This window comes from Gorilla gorilla, chromosome 2, assembly GCF_029281585.2.
Source record: "Gorilla gorilla gorilla isolate KB3781 chromosome 2, NHGRI_mGorGor1-v2.1_pri, whole genome shotgun sequence".
NCBI lineage: Eukaryota > Metazoa > Chordata > Mammalia > Primates > Hominidae > Gorilla > Gorilla gorilla.
This window is the reverse complement of record NC_086017.1, coordinates 165,489,991-165,510,195: the sequence shown is the minus strand read 5'-3', so window position 1 is coordinate 165,510,195 and position 20,205 is coordinate 165,489,991. Positions and strand designations below refer to the sequence as shown.

General features: G+C 38.0%; 1 protein-coding gene and 1 non-coding gene across 2 annotated transcripts in view; one reads left to right on the top strand and one right to left on the bottom strand.

Moving 5' to 3' along the window:
* Window positions 1–104, bottom strand: LOC115934216 (small nucleolar RNA U13). Its single transcript, XR_004070037.1, has one exon. It is a non-coding gene; the product is annotated as a small nucleolar RNA U13 (small nucleolar RNA).
* Window positions 105–5,309: 5,205 nt separating this feature from the next.
* DHX36 (DEAH-box helicase 36) overlaps window positions 5,310–20,205 on the top strand; it is a 51,044-nt gene continuing 36,148 nt past the window's right edge. The window contains exons 1-5 of the mRNA XM_019024430.3: window positions 5,310–5,635; window positions 13,625–13,749; window positions 14,504–14,738; window positions 18,078–18,116; window positions 19,902–20,072. Of these exons, the coding sequence (XP_018879975.1) occupies window positions 5,393–5,635; window positions 13,625–13,749; window positions 14,504–14,738; window positions 18,078–18,116; window positions 19,902–20,072 (813 nt within the window). The 5' untranslated portion in view covers window positions 5,310–5,392. The remainder of the gene's footprint in view (window positions 5,636–13,624; window positions 13,750–14,503; window positions 14,739–18,077; window positions 18,117–19,901; window positions 20,073–20,205) is intronic.

Below are 20,205 nucleotides of genomic sequence, written 5' to 3'. Positions count from 1 at the left end.
TGTTAGATGAGCAATGTGCCGATGTCATAACAAGGTTCGAGGGTGGCACATCTCACACATGTGCACGAATACCCAATCATCATGCTCATGAACTGCAAAAGGATCAGTATGGTTGTATTTCTTTCTGGAAGCCCTGGGGGAGAATCTGTTTTCTTTCCAGTTTCTAGAGGCTGCCTGAATTCTTTTGCTTGTGACCCCTTCCTCCATCTTCAAGGCCAGCAACAGCTAGTCAAATCCTTATGTCACATCACTATGACCTTCTGTTCTACCACCCTCTTTCACTTTTAAGGACCCTTATGATTACATAGGGCTCACCCAGATAATTCAGGGTATCTTCCTATTTTAAAGTCAGCTGCATTCATCAGGTTTCCCAGAGAAACAAAACTAATAGGACAGATATAGATACACAGAAACTGACCTATATCATGAGAGATTGGATCACATGATTATGGAGACTGAGAAGTCCCACAATATACTTTCCATAAGCTGGAGACCTAGGAAAGCTGGTGGTGTAGTTCTAATCCAAGCCTAAAGGCTTGAGAACCAAGAGTGCTGATGTCCAACAACAGGAGATGGATGTCATAGCTCAAGAGGAGAGAGTAAATTAGCCTTCCACCTTTTCATTCTACTTGGGCCCTTAATGGATTGGATGAAGCACACTTACATTAATGAAGGTGATCTTCTTTAGTCAGTCTATGAATTCAAATGCTAATCCCTTCCAGAAATACCCTCACAGACCTACCTAGAAATAATGTTTTACTGGCTCTCTGAACATCCCTTAGCCCAATTAAGTTGACATATAAAATTAATTATCACATCGGCTGATTAGCAACCTTACTTTGCCCTGGCCATGTAATATATTCACAGTTTCCAGGGAGTTTCCATGAACATCTCAGCCAGGCACAGTTGCTCACACCTGTAATCTCAGCACTTTGGGAGGTTGAGGTGGGAGGATCAGTTGATCCCAGAAGTTCAAGACCAGCCTGGGCAACATAGCAATACCTCATCTCTACAGATAATAATAATAAAAAAAATAGCCAGGCATGGTGGTATACACTTGCAGTCCTAGCTACTTGGAAGGCTGAGGTGAGAGGATTGCTTGAGTCTGGGAGGTTGAGGCTGTAATGAGCCATGGTCATGCAACTGCACTCCATCCTGGGCAACAGAGTGAGAGCCCACCTCAAAAAAAAAAAAGACAAGGACATCTTTGGGGCCATTATTCTGCCACAAATGCCTGCCACTTAGTCTAATACCTAGCAAATGCTAAGTCACAAATAAACACTAATTCTCTTCCCCTCTGACTTTCCGTATTAGTCTGTTTGTGTTGTCATAACAAAACGCCACAGCCTGGGCAGCTAAAACAACAGAAATGTGTTTCTTAAAGTCTGGAAACTAGGAAGTCCAAGATCAAGGTGCCAGCTAATCCAGTTCCTAATGAGAGCTGTCAGCGAAGAGTCAAACTCTAAAACATTTGAAGAGATTTATTCTGTGCCAGATGCTAATGTCCATGGCCCATGACACAGTCCCAGGAGATACTGAGAACATGTGTCCAAGGTGGTCAGGGTACAGCTTTGTTCTATATATTTTAGGGAGACATAAAACATCAATCAATACATGTAAGATGCACATTGATTCCATCTGGAAAGGTGGGACAACTCAAAGGAGGAGGGAGTTTTCCAGGTCATAGGTGAATTCAAAGATTTTCTGATTGATTGAAAGAGTTTATCTAAACACCTGGAAACAACAGAAGGGACTGTCTGGGTTAAGATAAGGAGTTGTGGAGACCAAGGTTCTTATTGTGCTGATAAGATCTCCAAGGTTGCAGGCTTCAGAAAGAATAGATTGTAAATATTTCTTATTCAACTTAAAAAGGTTCCAGACTCTTAGTTAATCCTCTTCTGGATCATGGAGAAGAAATGGAAAGGGGGAAGGAGATTCTCTACAGAATGTAGATTTTCCCCATGAGAGACAGCTTTGAAGGGCCATTTCAAAATATGTCAAATAAATATATTTTGGGGTAAAATGCTTTCTTTCAGGGCCTACTACTATGTTGACATCATATTGCTACAAAGAGTCTGTTCTGTCAGTCTTAAGGTCTCTGCTTCAATGTTAATACTGGTCAGCTGTACCTGATTCCAAAGGAAGGAAGGTATAATGAGGCATGTCCAACCTCCCATTCCCATCATGGCCTGACCAAGTCAGGTTTACTTTAGGATGCTTTTGGCTTAGAGGATGGGTCCATTCAGTTGGTTGGGAGGGCTTCCAATTTTATTTTGGGGCAAGGTGTGGTGGCTCACACATGTAATCCCAGCACTTTGGGAGGCCGAGACAGGAGGATTGCTTACGCCCAGGAGTTCAAGGCCAGACCAGCCAAAATAGGAAGACCCCATCTCTACCAATCTTTTTTTTTAATTAGCTGAGTGTGGCAGTACACGTCTATGGTCCCAGCTACTTTAGGGGGCTAAGGTGGGAGGATCATTTGAACCAGGGATGTTGGGGCTGCAGTGAGCCATGATTGTGCCACTGCACTCCATCCTGGGCAACAGAGTGAGACTCCATCTCAAAAAAAAAAAAATTTATTTTTGGTTTACAGAGCTACTCCTGGAGCATGGATGGCTGTTTTGTCCTCACATGGCCTTTCGTCTGAGAGGGAGGAACAAGCTCTCTGATGTCTCTTTTTAAAGGGCACTAAACCTATTATCAGGATCTCACCTTTATGACCTCATTTTGCTTTAATTACATTTTTTAGAGGCCTCTGCTACAGCCATATTGGGAGTTAGGGCTTCATCATGAATTTTGCATGAACACAAAGATTTAGCCCATAACACTCTCACCATTTTCTTCCCACTTTGCCCCTATCATCTTCAATATGCCTACTCAATCTCATCTCTTAGACAATTGACATATTTTTCACATCAGGAGTGCCCAATTGGGATGCTTTTATAGAAACTATTCATTCCTACGGCCTTAATCACATGTGCCAAGGACTCCCAAAACATAATTTCAGTCTACTCTCTTTGTACTTTTAACGTTTCAACTTTTCTTTTTTTTTTTTTTTTTTTTTTGACAGAGTCTAGCTCTGTTGCCCAGGCTGGAGTGCAATGGGACGATCTTGGCTCACTGCAACCTCCATCTCCTGGGTTCAAGTGATTCTCCTGCCTCAGCCTCCCGAGTAGCTGGGATTACAGGCATGCACCACCATGCACAGCTAATTTTTGTATTTTTAGTAGAGACGGTTTTGCCATGTTGGCCAGGCTGGTCTCAAACTCCTGGCCTCAAGTGATCTGCCCACCTTGGCCTCCCAAAGTACTGGGATCACAGGTGTGAGCCACCACACCTGGCCTCTGTGCTTTTAACTCTTACAGCCTGATTTCTAGATACTCCGTTTGTATGTTTCATAAGTTCCTCAAAGTCTACATGTACAAATAAAACACATTAACTTGCCCTGCCCCTCACCCCCAAAATGCTCCTTGTCCTGTGTTTCTCATCTCAGGATACAATGTGCCTCCCCATGGGTTAATAATTCAAATCTTAAACTTGGAGTCATTTAACCCTTCCAATTCTCCACATTCAATGAATCATCAAATTTAAGTAATTTTACCTTCTAATGTCTCCTGATTCCAATTCTTTCCTCATGTAATGCCCTGTCATCCCATTTTGCCTCCCCTACATCACATTAACTAGTTTCCCTGTATCCACTCTTGTCTCCGCTATTTATTTCTAATTGAAGCAGTCAAAATAACCACTGCTCTGCATAAACATATCACTGTTCTTTAAGTGGCACATAAGTTGTCCATAATCAGACCCCTATCTACCTCTTTGGCCTTCCCCATCAGGCTTTAAGGTTCAGGGTAGTTGTCTAAGTTCTCCGATGTCTCACATCATTATCTGTCTTTACACATTGTTCCTTTCACCTGTCATACTTTTCTTCTGCCCATTAGTCTGGCAAAAGTCTACTTATCTCAAAAGTTGTTGCATAACTCACCTAACTCCAAAATTAAATTCTTTTGCTGTAGTATCTCATGGCTCTTAGGGAGGAAATACTTTTTGTCTACTTTCTTAGATTCAGTGTTTGCAGGCCCCAGACTTAAAGTGACAAAACAGATTAGCAAGAGAAAAGACAGACTTAACCACATACATAATAGAGTTCACAGAAAAAGGTGATTCAGGGAGGCAGAGTTCTGACTTATCTACCATCTTAAAAGGGGAAGGGAAGGGGAAAACAGCACTTATGGAAAAAACAAATGACTTTTAGTAAAAATAAATGACACCTTAAAACAGATGCCAGATATGATAGCTTTGTGACAATGTCTATTCAAGTGTGTTGCCAGCTTCTAACCTCCAGTGATAAGAGTCAGTCTTCCTGGGTTTCCCTCCCAGGGAGGAGCTTGATTTGAATTCTTCCGTGTGGTTCTGCATTTAGACAGGTATATTTCAGAAACTCAAATGTCTTTGCTCAAAATAATTTTTAGGCCACAATGGTGTATTGTAGACCCCTTCCTGGCATACAGCATTTCCCTTTCTTAATTCACTGCACAAAGATAGCCTTTGTCTTTCCCTTAAGACTGTAGGCAAATAAAAGCTCATGCCATACTTGCTTTGTTCAGTGAGTATTCCCAGCACCTTTACATCAGTTAACTGTAACATGAGCTGGATATCTCCTGGTGTACATCCAAGCCTGTGTGGCCCAATTACTTGATTATTCAAGAACAGCTTGTACAAAACAGTCAGTGTGCTGGTTAATAAACAGTATGTGGCTTCATATGAACACATGAATCTTCAAAGTAGTTTATTTACATTGCCTAAGAGCTCTGCACTGAATTTGGGTAGACACGCTCATCTTAACACTATTGGATAAACGTACTAAATAGTGACAACACTTTCAAGGAGGTAAGGGTATTTTAAATTACATATTTGAATAGTTGTCAGGCTGTTTCCAAGACTAGAAGAACTCATTTTTTAGAGACTTTTCTTCAGAAGACGGCGAATTGATCCAAGGGTTCTTTTGTTTCAATCGACGTTTACTACCCTGGGACCTAAGTGCAAGAAAACTGCGGATTTACCAGGAATAAGAAAGTAAAAACCAAAAGCTATTGGGTCACTTGCTGGGCCTAGGGAAAGAAAATCTACGAGCCTTTGGCTGGCTGTTGCTCCAGAGGTACAAAGATAAACAACTCGGGGGCTCAGACAGAACCTGATCCCTGCCACCCTCCAGACCACCGGGGGTCATCCTCCCGTGACGTCACCAGAAACCACTGCTTGTGACGCTAAATGGCCCGCCCTCTTGCGCGGCGCTACGGAAGCAAAACGGAAGTGGGCGCACAGTGGCTTCCGGGCCCGGACGCCATTTCTAGCGGTTGCTGGTTCTGAAGGGTTGTAGTCCGCCGGGACAATGAGTTATGACTACCATCAGAACTGGGGCCGTGATGGGGGTCCCCGCAGCTCCGGTGGGGGCTATGGAGGGGGGCCAGCAGGGGGTCATGGAGGTAACCGAGGCTCCGGAGGAGGCGGCGGCGGCGGAGGGGGTGGTCGAGGCGGCAGGGGCCGGCATCCCGGGCACTTGAAAGGCCGCGAAATCGGCATGTGGTACGCGAAAAAACAGGGGCAGAAGAACAAGGAAGCGGAGAGGCAAGAGGTAATCTCGGATTCAGTAGTGGAGAGGATGAGGCAGCACAGGTTTTCTTCTCTCTCCCGCTGCCCCCTTTTTCCTGGTTTCGTTTCTTAAGTGATGCACGTGTTTTGTGAAATGTAAATGAGGCGCAAATATATTATGCTGGCGCTCCCCGTAGCGGGTGTACTGCGTAACATTAGCCATGCTCATCTGACCAAAAACAGGCAGGATTTATGCAGGCTGAATATATACTTTGCTTAAAGGAGTTGAGAACTGTGACAAAGCAAATGTTAAGTTCACGTTCCAACCGAAATTAACTTTATTAGGAGTGTCGTTGTATCTCTGGCCGTCCTTTCCCTTAGAATAATAATTGTCACTTTAAGGTCTTTGCCTGGTGAAGAAGCACATAGCGACCTTTCTACATTTGAGATAGGTTTGCGCGGAACAAAAGCAGGCAGACACTGTTTTGGATGTGGATCATTCAGAAAAATAGTCCAGCTTTTATTATTAGTGTGAAAATTATCCGCAAACCTAGGTTTTTGTTTTTTACGTTGGGGTGGAGAAATCTCTATTGATGAGCAGATTCTCTTTGAAAAGGAATCTCCAGAGATGATTTGGCTTACTCTCCTCTCTTCAGGTGATTGTCAGGTTGATTTGTGTCTTAAAGATCTGTAGTAAAGGAAACAAAGTTCTCCGAGTGACTAATAAATAAAATTCTAATAAAAGATAATTTTTATCATTAAGCAGGAACTTTCTTAGTATAGGCCTTTGGTGACTTTTTAAAAGCACCTTATGAAATGTATTATAGAGTGTAATTAGATCATCATTTAGGCAACTTTTTTTTTTTTTTAAGACAGGCTCTCACTCTGTCGCCCAGGCTGGAGTGCAGTGGCGCGATCTCAGCTCACTGCAACCTCCGCCTCCCAAGTTCAAGCGATTCTCCTGCCTCAGCCTCCCGAGTAGCTGGGATTACAGGCGTCCGCCACCACCTGCGGCTAATTTTTGTATTTTTAGTAGAGATGGGGTTTCACCATGTTGGCCAGGTTGGTCTCAAACTCCTGACCTCGGGTGATCCACCCACCTCGGCCTCCCAAAGTGCTGGGATTACAGGCGTGAGCCACCACGCCAGGCCTAGACTACTATTTTTAAACCGTTCCATTTCTTTTTATTCTTTTAACCATGTCATGTTCATTCAGGTGTTTTGGGGGCCTTATCCATTTATCTTCATAATTTAAACTTTTCTTTAAAAAACAAATCCATTTCTTTTACAGCCCCAAATTAACTTTTTCGTTGGGCATACTGGCTTGAAAATCAGGATACGGACGTCTAAGTAACTTTACAACTTTTATTTATTAAGGCTCTGTTTCAAACAAGGTTTTATGCATATTGCTCCAGGGACTTGAAGAAATGTGGTATTCAAAGAGCTTACAGTCTAGCTGAGAAAATAATACCTAAACAGATGAAAAGTTAAATAAGTCAGGAAAAAATGTTCATTATTGTTTCCACATGAAGGGTATAGCCAGTTGTGCGGTGGATGTTATGAATAGAACTTTTGATTTCTACTTTCGTTCCCATCCTCCTTTTAGTGGTGACATGACCATTTATTCACTTGCCAGGGCCAAATGAGATTTATCTTTGCTTCTTCCCCTTCATTTCAGCAAATCTCTGCCTTGTTAATATATCCCAATCTAACCACTTATCTCCAGAATAATTACCATAGATCAAGCCACTGTTTGTTTTCTGTTCTTGCCTTCTAACTAGTCATCTAGCTTCCATTCCTGCTCTGCATTGTCTGTGCTTTACAGAGCCGCCTGTGGTGATCTTTTAAAAGGAAAAATTAGATCATTTTATTACCTAATTCACAACTTCAGATTGGAAGTCATGTCACTTCTGTCTCAGTCTGATATATTTCAGTTGCATCTTGACGTGTTTTCTGGAAATCTTGGTAATACGGCTTCAACGTAACAGGTTTACCACTGTGCACATTTCTCTGAGCCCATGTCTCCAGTCTGATATAATTATAGTTTTTTTAGGCATACTTTATTTTTACTTTTTATTACAGTGTCATACTGTTCTCCTGTCCAAAATGTACCTTTCTTTCTTGTTTAAATAGGAGTATTTTTCAATGGGCTCGTCCCAGCTCTTCTTTGACCACCTTTAGCTTGATATCATTGTTTCCCAGTCAGAATTTCAGTAGCTTTCACTTCTAAAGTCATGTCATGTGTTTTCAAAATGAAGACTTTTTTTTTTTTTTGAGTTGGAGTCTCACTCTGTTGCCCAGTCTGGAGTGCAGTGGTGTGATCTTGGCTCACTGCACCCTCTGCTTCCTGAGTAGCTGAGATTACAGGTGTGTACCACCACACTTGGCTAATTTTTGTATCTTTAGAAGAGACAGGGTTTTGCCATGTTGGCCAGGCTGGTCTTGAGCTCCTGACCTCAGGTGATCCACCAGCCCCAGCCTCCCAAAGTGCTGGGATTACAGGCGTGAGCCATGGCTCCTGACTGAAAATGAATACATTCTAATGATGCATTCTTGAACAAATGTTCTTTCAACAAATATTTATTGAGGACATTATTTTTGTGATAGTATCTTAAGCACTGTATTAATTAATAAAATAGATATAGGCTCTACAGAGATTGTGGTGTGTTTGGAGCGATAAATAGAATACAGTATTAAGGTATTAGAGAATATGGGCTATCACCTAACTCAGGGCAAGGTATTTTAGAAGATTTTTCAGGGACAGTAACCCTTAAGCTGAAACTTGAAAGATAACAAAGTGAATGTACGTGTGTGTGTTTGAAGTTTGGGGTTTGGAAAAGATTCCAGGCAAAGGCAGTAGCATGTGCCATAACATAGAGATCAAGGAAGCACATTTTCAGTTCGAGAAACTGTAAAAGATAAGAACATGGATGTGGAGTGTATTGAGATGAGGTTAGGGCAGTCAATTTCAAACTTGTTGGCCACTTTGCCCAAAAAGGAATGTATTTGAGTTTACAACCCAGTACACACATATGTATAACTAGATGAAAAGTTTTGTAAAATAATATTTAATTATCTGCACATTGCTTTGAGGTTTTTTTGTTTTTGAACTTTTCTGTTCTCTTTTTATTAATGCTGGTCATGATCCTTTAATATAATTTCAGAAACAGCAATTTGAAAATCTCTGGGCTAGAAAAATACGCGGGGCCTTCAGATACATTGAGTCTTTCTAAGGACTGTAGCAAGTCATTAAAACGTTTTAACAAAGAATGAAATGAGTGGATTTTAAATGTTTAAATTCACTCTGGTAGCAGTATAAGGAATGGATTGAAGAGAGGTAATCCTGGTTCAGGGGGACCAGTTAAGTAGCCCTTGCAGTAACTAAGGTGAGAAATGACAGCTTGAATTAGCACGTTGGCAGTGGAGATGGAGGGCAGTGGACAGATTAAAGTGATTTAGGAGGTAGACTCAAAATGATTTTGTGATGTATTTTATCTGAAGGGACGAGTACAGTGTTAATGATGACTCTTTTATGCCTATCTGTAAGGATCAGGCTTGTTGGAAGAAGGTGATAGGCTCAGCTGTGGACACTATGAGTCTGATATTGTTATAGGGCATACAAATGAGGATTTGCAGGAGGGAGAGGGCTGTGTAGATCTGATGCCTAGAAAAATCTAGACTGGAGATAAGTATTTGACAGTTAATGGGCTCATGGGTAGTAGTTGGAGTGTGGGAGTGAACAGTCAGAAATAGAGTGGGCCCAGCCTGAATTCTATAGACCATTGCTTCTCAGACTTGAATGTGCATAGGAATCACCTGACATCTTGTTAAAATGTAGGACACTGGTGGGATCAGAGATTCGACTTTCGTTACAGGCTCCCAGGTGATGCCAGTGTTGCTGGTCTGTAGATCACTGAGGCTGTCAAATACGGAAAATGAAAATTTAAGGACAGGCTGAGGAAAAGAAGGTTACAAAAGAATCTAGGAAGGATCAGCCAGAGAAGAGAAAAATAAGGTGTGTGTTGTTTTGAAATCTAAGAGTAGTGTTTAAAGGAAAGAAGAGCGTATCAACAAGAAGTAATTAATAGTGGCAAGCATGCACAAATGATGTAAGAGCAGAGAATGTCTATTGGATTTATCAACAAGGTCATTGATGATCTTAATGGGAGTCCTTTCTGTGGCATTGTGGAAGTAAAAGCCAGATTGCAGTAGGGTGGCAAGTGAAACAGAGATTCAGAAGTGGAACATTTTCCAGTGGTTTTGCTGTGAAGATGAGGAAGAAAAATAGTGCCGTAGCTGATAGGGGTAGGGGAATTCACGAGAGGGTTTTTTGTTTTTAAGGTGAAGAGATTTGACCATGTTCATGGCCTGAGGGAAGCACCCAGTGAAGAGGAAATCAAAGTGGGCCAAATTATGCTGCAGTAATAACCAACCCCCAAATCTTAATGGTTTATAACAAGCAAGGTTTGATTTTCTACCACATTACTAAAAGAAGCAAACCAGAATATCGGTTGACTGCCTAATGTCTACTGGAGAGGTTAGAAATTTAGGAAAGCAAGGTAAATTTCAGTGAAGGAGGTGGCCCTGAGGACATGAAAGGAATTGGACTGCAGAGCTCAGGTTGAGGGGTTAGCCTTTAAAATGCACTTCTTTTATAACAAGAAAGAAAAGAGAAAAGGATAAATTCTGATACAGGTGGGTTTAGGTTTGGTGATAACCAACTGAGGACCTTTTCTTAGGGCTTTTGTTTTGTGAAGAACGCCTGTGAACGCTGAGGGCAAACAAAAGGGTGGTATTGGCCTGTTACAGAGAATGGGGAGACAGTGTGAAGTAGTTGCAGATAATTAGAAAGCTGATAACATAAATTTGATGGACATCATTTAGGGTTTTTTGCCAGGAACTGAAAACTAGAAGCAGGGTATTTGAGAATGTCCAAGAAAGTGGGAAATAATCAAAATTCTATGATAAAAGAAAATAGTCATGAAAAAAATGTGTTTTGAGATTCTCCAGGCAAGGAGTGAAATAAAGTGAAGCGTGGTAGAACTAGAAGAAGGTTGTTGAGAGGGGAGAGAGGCATCCTACAAAAAGGCAAGATCCAAGTTTGGAGTTAAGGTATGTTCTCTGCTACCTGCAGCATCCAGAAACTCATTGTGGGGAGAACATCATTAAAAATACAAATGTTTTTATTTAGAGTGTAAATTACGTTTTCAAGGGCTAATCATACATGCTCATTGTAAAAGATTCAGCTGTTTATTCCTTCCATTGACAGACTTCTCTGGGGCACATACCATGTGCCAGAATTATATCTGGCAGAGACACTGCAAAAAGTATAGGATATAGAGAGTGAATAACCTCTTTTCAAATTAATAGTAATAAAAACAAGATCCTACTACACAACTGACTTATTTAATACTTTGGTCATCTTTCCTGTTTGTATACTTGCAGAAAGATCTACCCACTGTTAACCACTGGGTGTACTACAATTCAACTAATTCCTTATTTATTAGCAGATGCTTACTTTGTACATATGCATTGTGTAAGGTATCTTAAAGTCTACCAACTGATGTTGACTTTTTAATGAAAACGAATTTTGTTGTGATAGTTTGGACTGAAAGATTGTGTAGATCTGTTTATTTTCAGTAGACTGTTATGTTATCCAGTAATTCACCTTTCCCGGGGGCGTGAAATCTCATAAAATTAGAATAATCTTTTGTGCTGTTATGGGCAGGAGGTGGGCAATGTATTGTGAAATGTCAATCTAGGAAATTGTTTACTAAACAAAATACAGAGTAATGAGTTAACATGGAAAAGTGAGAACTGTAGGAATAGCAGATATAGGTTATATTCTAACTAAACAGATACATCAAAAAACCTTAAGAGGACTTTTAGTAGAGACATTTTATGTCCTGACAACTGAAATTAGCCACTCATTTTCACTTCAAAAAAGGAGGAAACATATAGTTCATTTGCTTTGCTTCTTCAGGTTTGTTGTTTTATCACTGATTTCTTATATTTATTACATTAGGTTATCCTCCTACCCATGTAAACTTATTTGAGCTTTCACAAAGCATGTAATACTGATTAGAATTAGAATGTCTTATAAAACCCTCTCTCTTGTCTTAAACATGCTTATGTCTTGTTCTCCTGGGACACATACTCCTCTACCCATCCTGGGTTTTCAAACTTTATGTTAAACTTTGTTGTGACCCGCTATTTTGGTGTTTGTTTAATTGGGATAGAATACAGTGAAGAGAAGATAAGAGTTGCACTGTACAGAGTAAGGAAAGTATTTTGTGAAATTACTTACTTGTATATGTGTGTACTGGGTCATTAGTTTTACTGTGGATTGCTATAAAAAAAACAATTGAAATCTATTGCTCTAGATTTTACAGTATTTTACACATTGCCTTCTGCTTTCATCAGTCTCCTTACACTAGCTCCTGCTTCCCTCTTTTCTCCCCAAAAATCAAAACCAAACCTCAAAAACCAAAAATACCTTGAAGATCATGCCCAACTGCCTAGTTGTTGGATACAGTAGTAATTTTTTCAGTTCTCTGCCTTAGTTACGTCCATTTTATACTTCTGAGTCCTTTTTTAACACCTTTCTTCACTTCATAGGAGTGGTTTTCTCACTGTGTGCTCCTAGTCTTTTGTTTGTTCTCTTGATTATTCCTCTGACTTATTTTCTTGCCTTGGCCCCGTGAATGCCAGACTTGGTCATCCGTCTGTCCTCATCTTTGGAGGTGGTATTATTTGTAAATTAAGAGAATTCCTGTGTCTCTGTGATTTCAACTTTGCAGAACACTCCAAAATTTCTATCATAACTCTAAAAACAAAACCTCTCAGAGATCAATTTCCATATATTCATCTACCTAGTCATTATTACAAGTCGGGAAATTTCATCTTTGTTCTTAATTGCCTAAAATCCAAACTTAGCATCCTTTTGTGACCTCCATCACCACCACATGTACACAAAAATGTACAGTAACACAGAGCCTCCTTTTAATGATTCATCTTACTGCTGCTCTCTCAGGATCCACCCTTGAATTTGAAAACAGTTCTTCTTTGATTCTTTCTTCCTTTTTGTCTCTCCCCAACTTCCACCAAATAGTCATTAAGTCCTATGGTTTCTTTCTTTCGATTTTTGACTGTTTTCTTTTCATTTATACTTTTACCTTCCTCCTCCTTTGGTTCTTTAACCTAACACACTCTAATTTTCACCACTCCGTGTGTGTTTCCTTTTGCCTGTGGATTTATATGCACGTTAGAACCTAAGGTTTGTAGTCCCATAAATTTTGAAGAATCTGTTTTTCAACTTTTCAACTTACTGTATCTAAATATAAAAGTCTCCAAAGAATTGGGTTTTGGCATTCATTCTCTTTTTTTTTTCCACCTTGGACATTTCTTAGATGCGTAAAGTTTCTGCAAAGTTTCATAGTTCACCAAGGACCTTTATCTTTGTCCAGTCTGTTGTGTTTTATTCTCATTCTTTGAAGCAACTGCGTCATTTGCCACATTGGATCACCTTATAAGCACTGATGAATTTTATTTACTCCTTCTGAGCTCAGCCTTACTTACCAATTTATTCTTCAGTTTAGTGTAAGAACTTTCAAATGTTCATTACAACCAAACTGTTTCCAGTTTTCAACTTTTTTCGTAAACCATTTGAGTTTTAATAACTTTGAAATTTTAAGATAAGGAGAAATTCATAATAATTAGTATGTGAGGGTTGGGGGTAAGAGAACCAGAGTTGTAGGAAGAGACATAAATGAGCTTTCTTTGCCAATCATATTAGGGCTAATTTTATAAATGCTTGTTGGAAAAGGTCTAGAAGGATATGTATGGAAAATTTTAACATTAATTAATTAGGTCTGGGAAGGGGGGAATTGGGCTAGAGGACACGTGTGGATAACTTTCTTTTATATGTATTTGTTGAACATATATTACTTAGCCTTTATTTTCTTCGGTATCAAATAATTTTTGCATATGCTTTCTTATGTTGACAAGGATGCTTTTTTCTTTGCACAAACTAGAGAGCTGTAGTACACATGGATGAACGACGAGAAGAACAAATTGTACAGTTACTGAATTCTGTTCAAGCGAAGAATGATAAAGAGTCAGAAGCACAGATATCCTGGTTTGCTCCTGAGGATCATGGGTATGACAAGAAATTTTTTTTAAAGAATAGGCAAAGAGTAACACTTTAATAATAAAAATAACATCTTTATTTTCTTCGATAAGTGAATTTTAACCTTGACGTACTTCTTTTCCTTATGTAGATTAAACAGATTTAGAAAATGACTTTTAAAAATTTAGATGGCATGTTTCCATAGGAAAGCTAAATGGTATGAATAACAGTGTATCTGGATATGAGATGTATTAAGTTGTTATTTATTGTTCTCCCTACCTGTCCTCTTTGTATTTATGAAATTATTCTGTCTGGAAGATCTGCAAGAAGTGAAATTGCTACCGTTTTAGAAAGATTACAAGAACTGTATCATTTAGAGGAAAAATTAGTACAAGTATTTCAAAGACTGTGTATTGTAGCATCCTATTTGTAGCTCAGAAAGGGTGGCAAGAAAAAAAGATGTTGTGACATAAAACAAGTTCGAGAAAACCAGAAAAAGAGAAACACTGTAAGTAACCGCAGTGAAGGAATGACTATTCTGTGGATTTTTATTTTTAACTATCACAAGGAATAACTTAATCTGGCAATATCTATTTAAAGGGAAGAAAAACTTGAATTTATTATAAGAATCTAAGTATATTTTCATAATTACTGTACTAAGAGAAAAAAGCTTTGGATTTGGATGACTTTGAAATATTTCAACAGCATATTGTTTTGTTTTGTTTTGTTCCAGTGTTGGAGTGGCTCATCTGACCTTTCTTCCTTTCTTATTTTGTCAAAACAGATACGGTACTGAAATTTCTACTGAGAACACACCACGCTCAGAGAACAAACTTGACATCCAGGAAAAGAAGTTGATAAACCAAGAAAAAAAAATGTTTAGAATCAGGAACAGATCATATATTGACCGAGATTCTGAGTATCTCTTGCAAGAAAATGAACCAGATGGAACTTTAGACCAAAAATTATTGGAAGATTTACAAAAGAAAAAAAATGACCTTCGGTATATTGAAATGCAGGTAGTAGAAAGATGTCAAAAAATATTTTGTCATTTTTTTCTTACACTTGATAAAAATGTATGTATGGTTAGAGGTAGCTGCATGGCATAGATCAGTGAGATCCTCAACAAGACATCCTCTGTGGGAATTAATTTCTTTTCGAATGGTAGAGAAAAGCAGTGGGAATGGAAGTTACACATAACCTACGGTATCCTATCTCATCCACAGAAGCTTATGTGGTGAGAAGAAATGTTTGAGAAATGCTAGTGCCAATGGAAAAAAAACTTACTCTTCAGCTTTTCTAGGCCAGTTTAGTGAGGTGCCATGTGCAGTAAAGGCAGTTAAAATTGTAAAGCTTGTTCCAGATTACTTAATACATCTCCTTCTTTTTATAGATGATAAAATTAAATATTTCAAAAATTATGTGATGTGCTTTGTTCACTAACATTTTAAATACAGGACTATCACAACACCTGAGATTTCCTGAATTCTGATATTTTCTTTCTATGCTAGGCAAGATATTTTAAGGTCCCTTTCAGTTAAAACATAAAATTGTGTGATCTGTGGTTTTTCTAGAGATGTAATAAAGTGGTCTCATGTATGTATGTATATTTTTAAGAGACATTACTGAGGAAACTCTTGAGGGCCATATCTTTAATATGTAAATACATACTGCTGTCTTTGATAAAGGAAGGATATAGCACCTCCTATAGGAAAGAAAGGATCCCTTGGCTCACTGATGAAAGCTGAATTTCCTTAATAGGAAAGAAAGGCTCCATTGACTGTTACTGATGAAAGTTGGATTTCCGTATTAGAATAGATAAGCTGAGGTTGTCCAGGGCCAAATTGTATAGCTCTTTGATGCCTGTTGGGTAAAAATGTGATTTGAAAATGGAGGAAATTTCAGGATGAATTAATTCAGAATCTTCTGGTTGAGAAGAGCTGCTTTAACAGCCTTAACAAGGGGAATTAGTGTCTTTCTCTTTGCTGTATATGATGGACAGAACTCATATACTAAAGATGGGTGATTGATCTAGTTCAGAGAAAGAAAAATGTGTAAAACATTTAAAAAGTTGGTGGTCTTCCTATTTCCCATATGTTGTCATAAATGCTTCATGTGTACTATATTATTTAAGCTTCTCAACAACCTTGAATAAGAGACTACATGTCTGTTGTAGATGAGGAAAAAGATTTAAGTGACCTACCTGTTAGGAGCATAGCTCATAACAGAATCAGATCTAAAATTCAGCTGTGTTTAAGAACTCAGCTTTTTAATCATTTTTAGCATGTGCAATATTTTTTCTTTATGTTCTGTAATAAACATTAATTTTCTACTTACTGGATGCCAGTTACTGTGCTACATATGTGTGCGTGTATGTGTGTATATATATATTTAAGACAGGGTCTCACTCTGTCACCCAGGCTAGAGTACAGTGGTGCCATCATGGCTCACTGCAGCCTCGACCTCCTGGGCTCAAGTGATCCTTCCACCTTAGCCTCCTGAGTAGCTGGGACTACAGGCATGTGCCAGTACGCCTGGTTAATTTTTGTATTTTTTGTAGAGACAGGGTTTTGCTTTGTTGCCCAGGCTGGTCTTGAACTCCTGGGCTCAAGCAATCCTCCTACCTCCTCCTCCCCAAATTCTGTAATTATGGGAGTGAGCCACACCAGCCAGTTATGCTTATACTGTTTTTGAAGAGTAATAAGATATTTCCTGTCCTCAGAGAGCTTATAGTTGAATTATCTCACATCTTGGTTATGGTCAAAAGTTAACAAAGTAGAAACTTTGGCTGCCTTGGGAAAGAATATTGGACTATACCTCTCTTTCCAGTGGCATTTACATGTATAAAGCAAATATGATTAATGCCAGTTTGAAATGCAGTGGGAGAGCTTGTGTATAATTGTGTTAAGATGGTAACATTTGACTACCTGGGGTGTTAATACTTATGTCATTAAAAATAGTTTTTAGATAATTTAAAAATTATTACAAGATAAGTTATTACAAGGTAAGATAAGTGTGGTAGCTTTTGTTATTTTAAATGACTAGAATTCATTTCAGTCTTCACATTGACTGTTATTTTTATGGTATTGGTAAGAATTACCTGACCATAACAAACATGGCAATAATATAATACTAGATTACCAAAGACAGTTCTTTATTTATTAATTATATATATATATTTTTTAATTATTTCCTTTTTTTTTTTGAGATGGAGTCTTGCTCTGTCACCCAAGCTGGAGTGCAGTGGCACGATCTCGGCTCACCACAACCTCCACCAATTCTCCTGCCTTAACCTCCCAAGTAGCTGGGACTACAGGCGTGTGCCACTATGCCCAGCTAACTTTTTGTATTTTTAGTAGAGACGGGATTTCACCTTGCTGACCAGGCTGGTCTCAAACTCCTAACCTCATGATCTGCCTGCCTTGGCTTCCCAAAGTGCTGGGATTACAGGCGTGAGCCACCACACCCAGCCAGTTTTTTCCATCTTAATAAAGGGTGTTTGTTAAAGCTGACTTTATTTTTATGCCACTGAAGTTTTTTTTTTACATTATATGTACCTAGTTGAATGTAAACTACAGTACTGCTTCTTAAATGTTTTTATGTAATATGGGTATAGAGTTCCATAAAAGTTTTCAGAATTAGGAAGAAATTGTCACATAAATATAGGAAAAATAGTCATTCCTTTTGTAGTATTCTAATTGTGATTTAACACATTTGAAATTCATTGAGTAGCTTATATGTGTCAGAAACTGGTATTTGCTTTTTATATAAAGGTTTTTCATTTAGATCTTGTGGCAACAGTATGAGATAAAATCTTTGAGGCATTCATACTTTAAGTTTGACTTAACTGAGATCACAGCTCTAAAATGGCAGTACCAGATTTTCTGACTGCAGATATTACTTGTTTTAAGTTTTCTCTTACACTCAAAGGCAAGTATATCCTGAAATTTTTGAATCTGCTCCAGTACTTAATGTATTAGTAAATAGTGCACTGTTGGGTGGGAAAAACATAATATAGAAATCAAATCTAAGATGAATATATAAAACATATTGAAAAATAGTGAAAGTAATTTAGCAATCATTAGAATACTGTTAGAGGACAGATCCGATTTCATTTTACTGCCACTGACTTAAAGCATTGTCTCTATTTTGCTGGATGTAATGGAGTTCTGGTTTTGAATGTTTCAGACATAAAAGGAATTGGTAAATTATTCTTTATAATGTTTTTACACAAGCCATGAGATAATAAAAATACTTCCAGATTCTAGCGAATTAACCCTGTGATGTATCCTAAACACCATGATTATAATTTGATTACATATCTTCTGTGAAAATTTAAAACTTTTTTTAAATTTCAGCATTTCAGAGAAAAGCTGCCTTCGTATGGAATGCAAAAGGTAAAGTGCTTTTTTCCACTATTTAATTTGATTTGCAAATTAAATACACAATTTTTTTTTAAAGCTGTATATCAAGAAAAAATGTAAATTAATGAACTTTCTTTTACAGGATAGTATTGGAAGTTAATTTTATTCTTTTGAATTAAGGACAAAAAGAAAAAAAAAGTTCATAAACAATTTTCCTCATGTTTGCTCCTGTTTTTGTCCGTAATTGAAATCTTTGAAATTTAAAAAGTAAAATTTCCTCCTATAAGTTAGTTTGGATAAATACCTTGCAGTTAAGTCAAGACCAAATACTTCAGTTAAAAATAATGTACAAATTATTGTATTAATTAAAATCAATGTACAAAAAAAGTGATACTAAAAATACAGTTAATTTTAATTTATTACACTATATCTTAACATATGATTACCCTATGTAGAATAATAGGATCTCTCATCCTTCTCTGTTTTCTCAACCTTATTTTATTTTATTTTACTTTATTTTTTACTTTTCATAGCACTTGTTACCACCTGACATCTGTTTGTCTTCCCCTCCCACGCCAGTGTAAGTTCTTGAGGATAGGATTTGTTTTGTTCACTCTGTGTCTCCTGACTCAGAACAGTGCCTGGCATTCTAAAGACTTCCAGTAAATAAATTTATGATTGGATGAATCACATTTCACTTCTCAGTATTTACCAGCTATAATTTCAGTGTTTAAACTTAAAACTTTTTCTGATATATACACATCTATGTATGTATAATGTGTTAGAATAAGTGGGGAATATTTATATATATATGTACATATATGTGTATATATATATATATATTTTTTTTTTTTTTGAGAGGGAGTCTTGCTCTGTCGCCAGGCTGGAGTGCAGTGGCGCGATCTCGGCTTACTGCAACCTCCCGACTCCCGGGTTCAAGTGATCCTCCTGCCTCAGCTTCCCGAGTAGCTGGGGTTACAGGCACCCACCACCACGCCCAGCTAATTTTTGTGTTTTTAGTAGAGATGGGGTTTCACCATGTTGGCCAGGATGGTCTCGATCTCCTGACCTCATGATCCGCCTGCCTCAGCCTCCCAAAGTGCTGGGATTATAGGCGTGAGCCACCATGCCCGGCCTAAGTGGGGAATTTTTAAAAGGTAGGTTTTCAAGTTAAATTGTTTTATACATGAAAATAACCCCTAACATCCCTTTGAGGTAGTAAGATGACTTTGTTTATACAGTGAATATTATTATTAAAAATATTAATGTATACAATTTGGAAGAAGAACGTCTTCCCAAAATATGAGGTTTTCTAGATAGCTTTGGTTTAGATATTCAATGACTTTATTTTAATTATTTGAAAGGAAGTAATTTTAAAATACAATATTCTCTTCCTTGCTCCTAAAATGGCATACAAAACTTGTTCTGCAGACAAAGCCATATTTATGAATTATGATATAAATTTGTAATGTCCTCAATAGTTGTTTAGGCCAGGAGTTTGCTTCTGTACTCAGTAGCCCCACATATCAACATTATTTTAATTCTTCTCCATGGAACTTATAAGCTGTTTCTTCTTGTTTATGTCAATATGTTTTTCTTTAACAGTGCTTTGGCTTTGTTCTTTATAATTTGGTGCACTTATCTCTTGCAGGTTGGTAGATCCAGATATCCAAACTGCCAGTGTTGGATATGGCAAAATTTAGAAAGCATTAATATGTTTGTTAAAAATAACTATCTTCAGTTTGGTCGAATTTTGATTAATATCTTTTTTCAGACTTAGTCAACATGTGATATTCTTTATTTTCCCTTTTGAAATAGGAATTGGTAAATTTAATTGATAACCATCAGGTAACAGTAATAAGTGGTGAAACTGGTTGTGGCAAAACCACTCAAGTTACTCAGTTCATTTTGGATAACTACATTGAAAGAGGAAAAGGATCTGCTTGCAGGATAGTTTGTACTCAGCCAAGAAGAATTAGTGCCATTTCAGTAAGTAATCTCTTAACTTATTAAAAATTGTCTTTTTAAAAGTAATCTTGCTAGAACCTACTGATTCTGAAGGTGTGGAGTGATTCTTAATGAGGCTTAGGATTGGTGACTATGAAAGCAAATATTTGCTTAA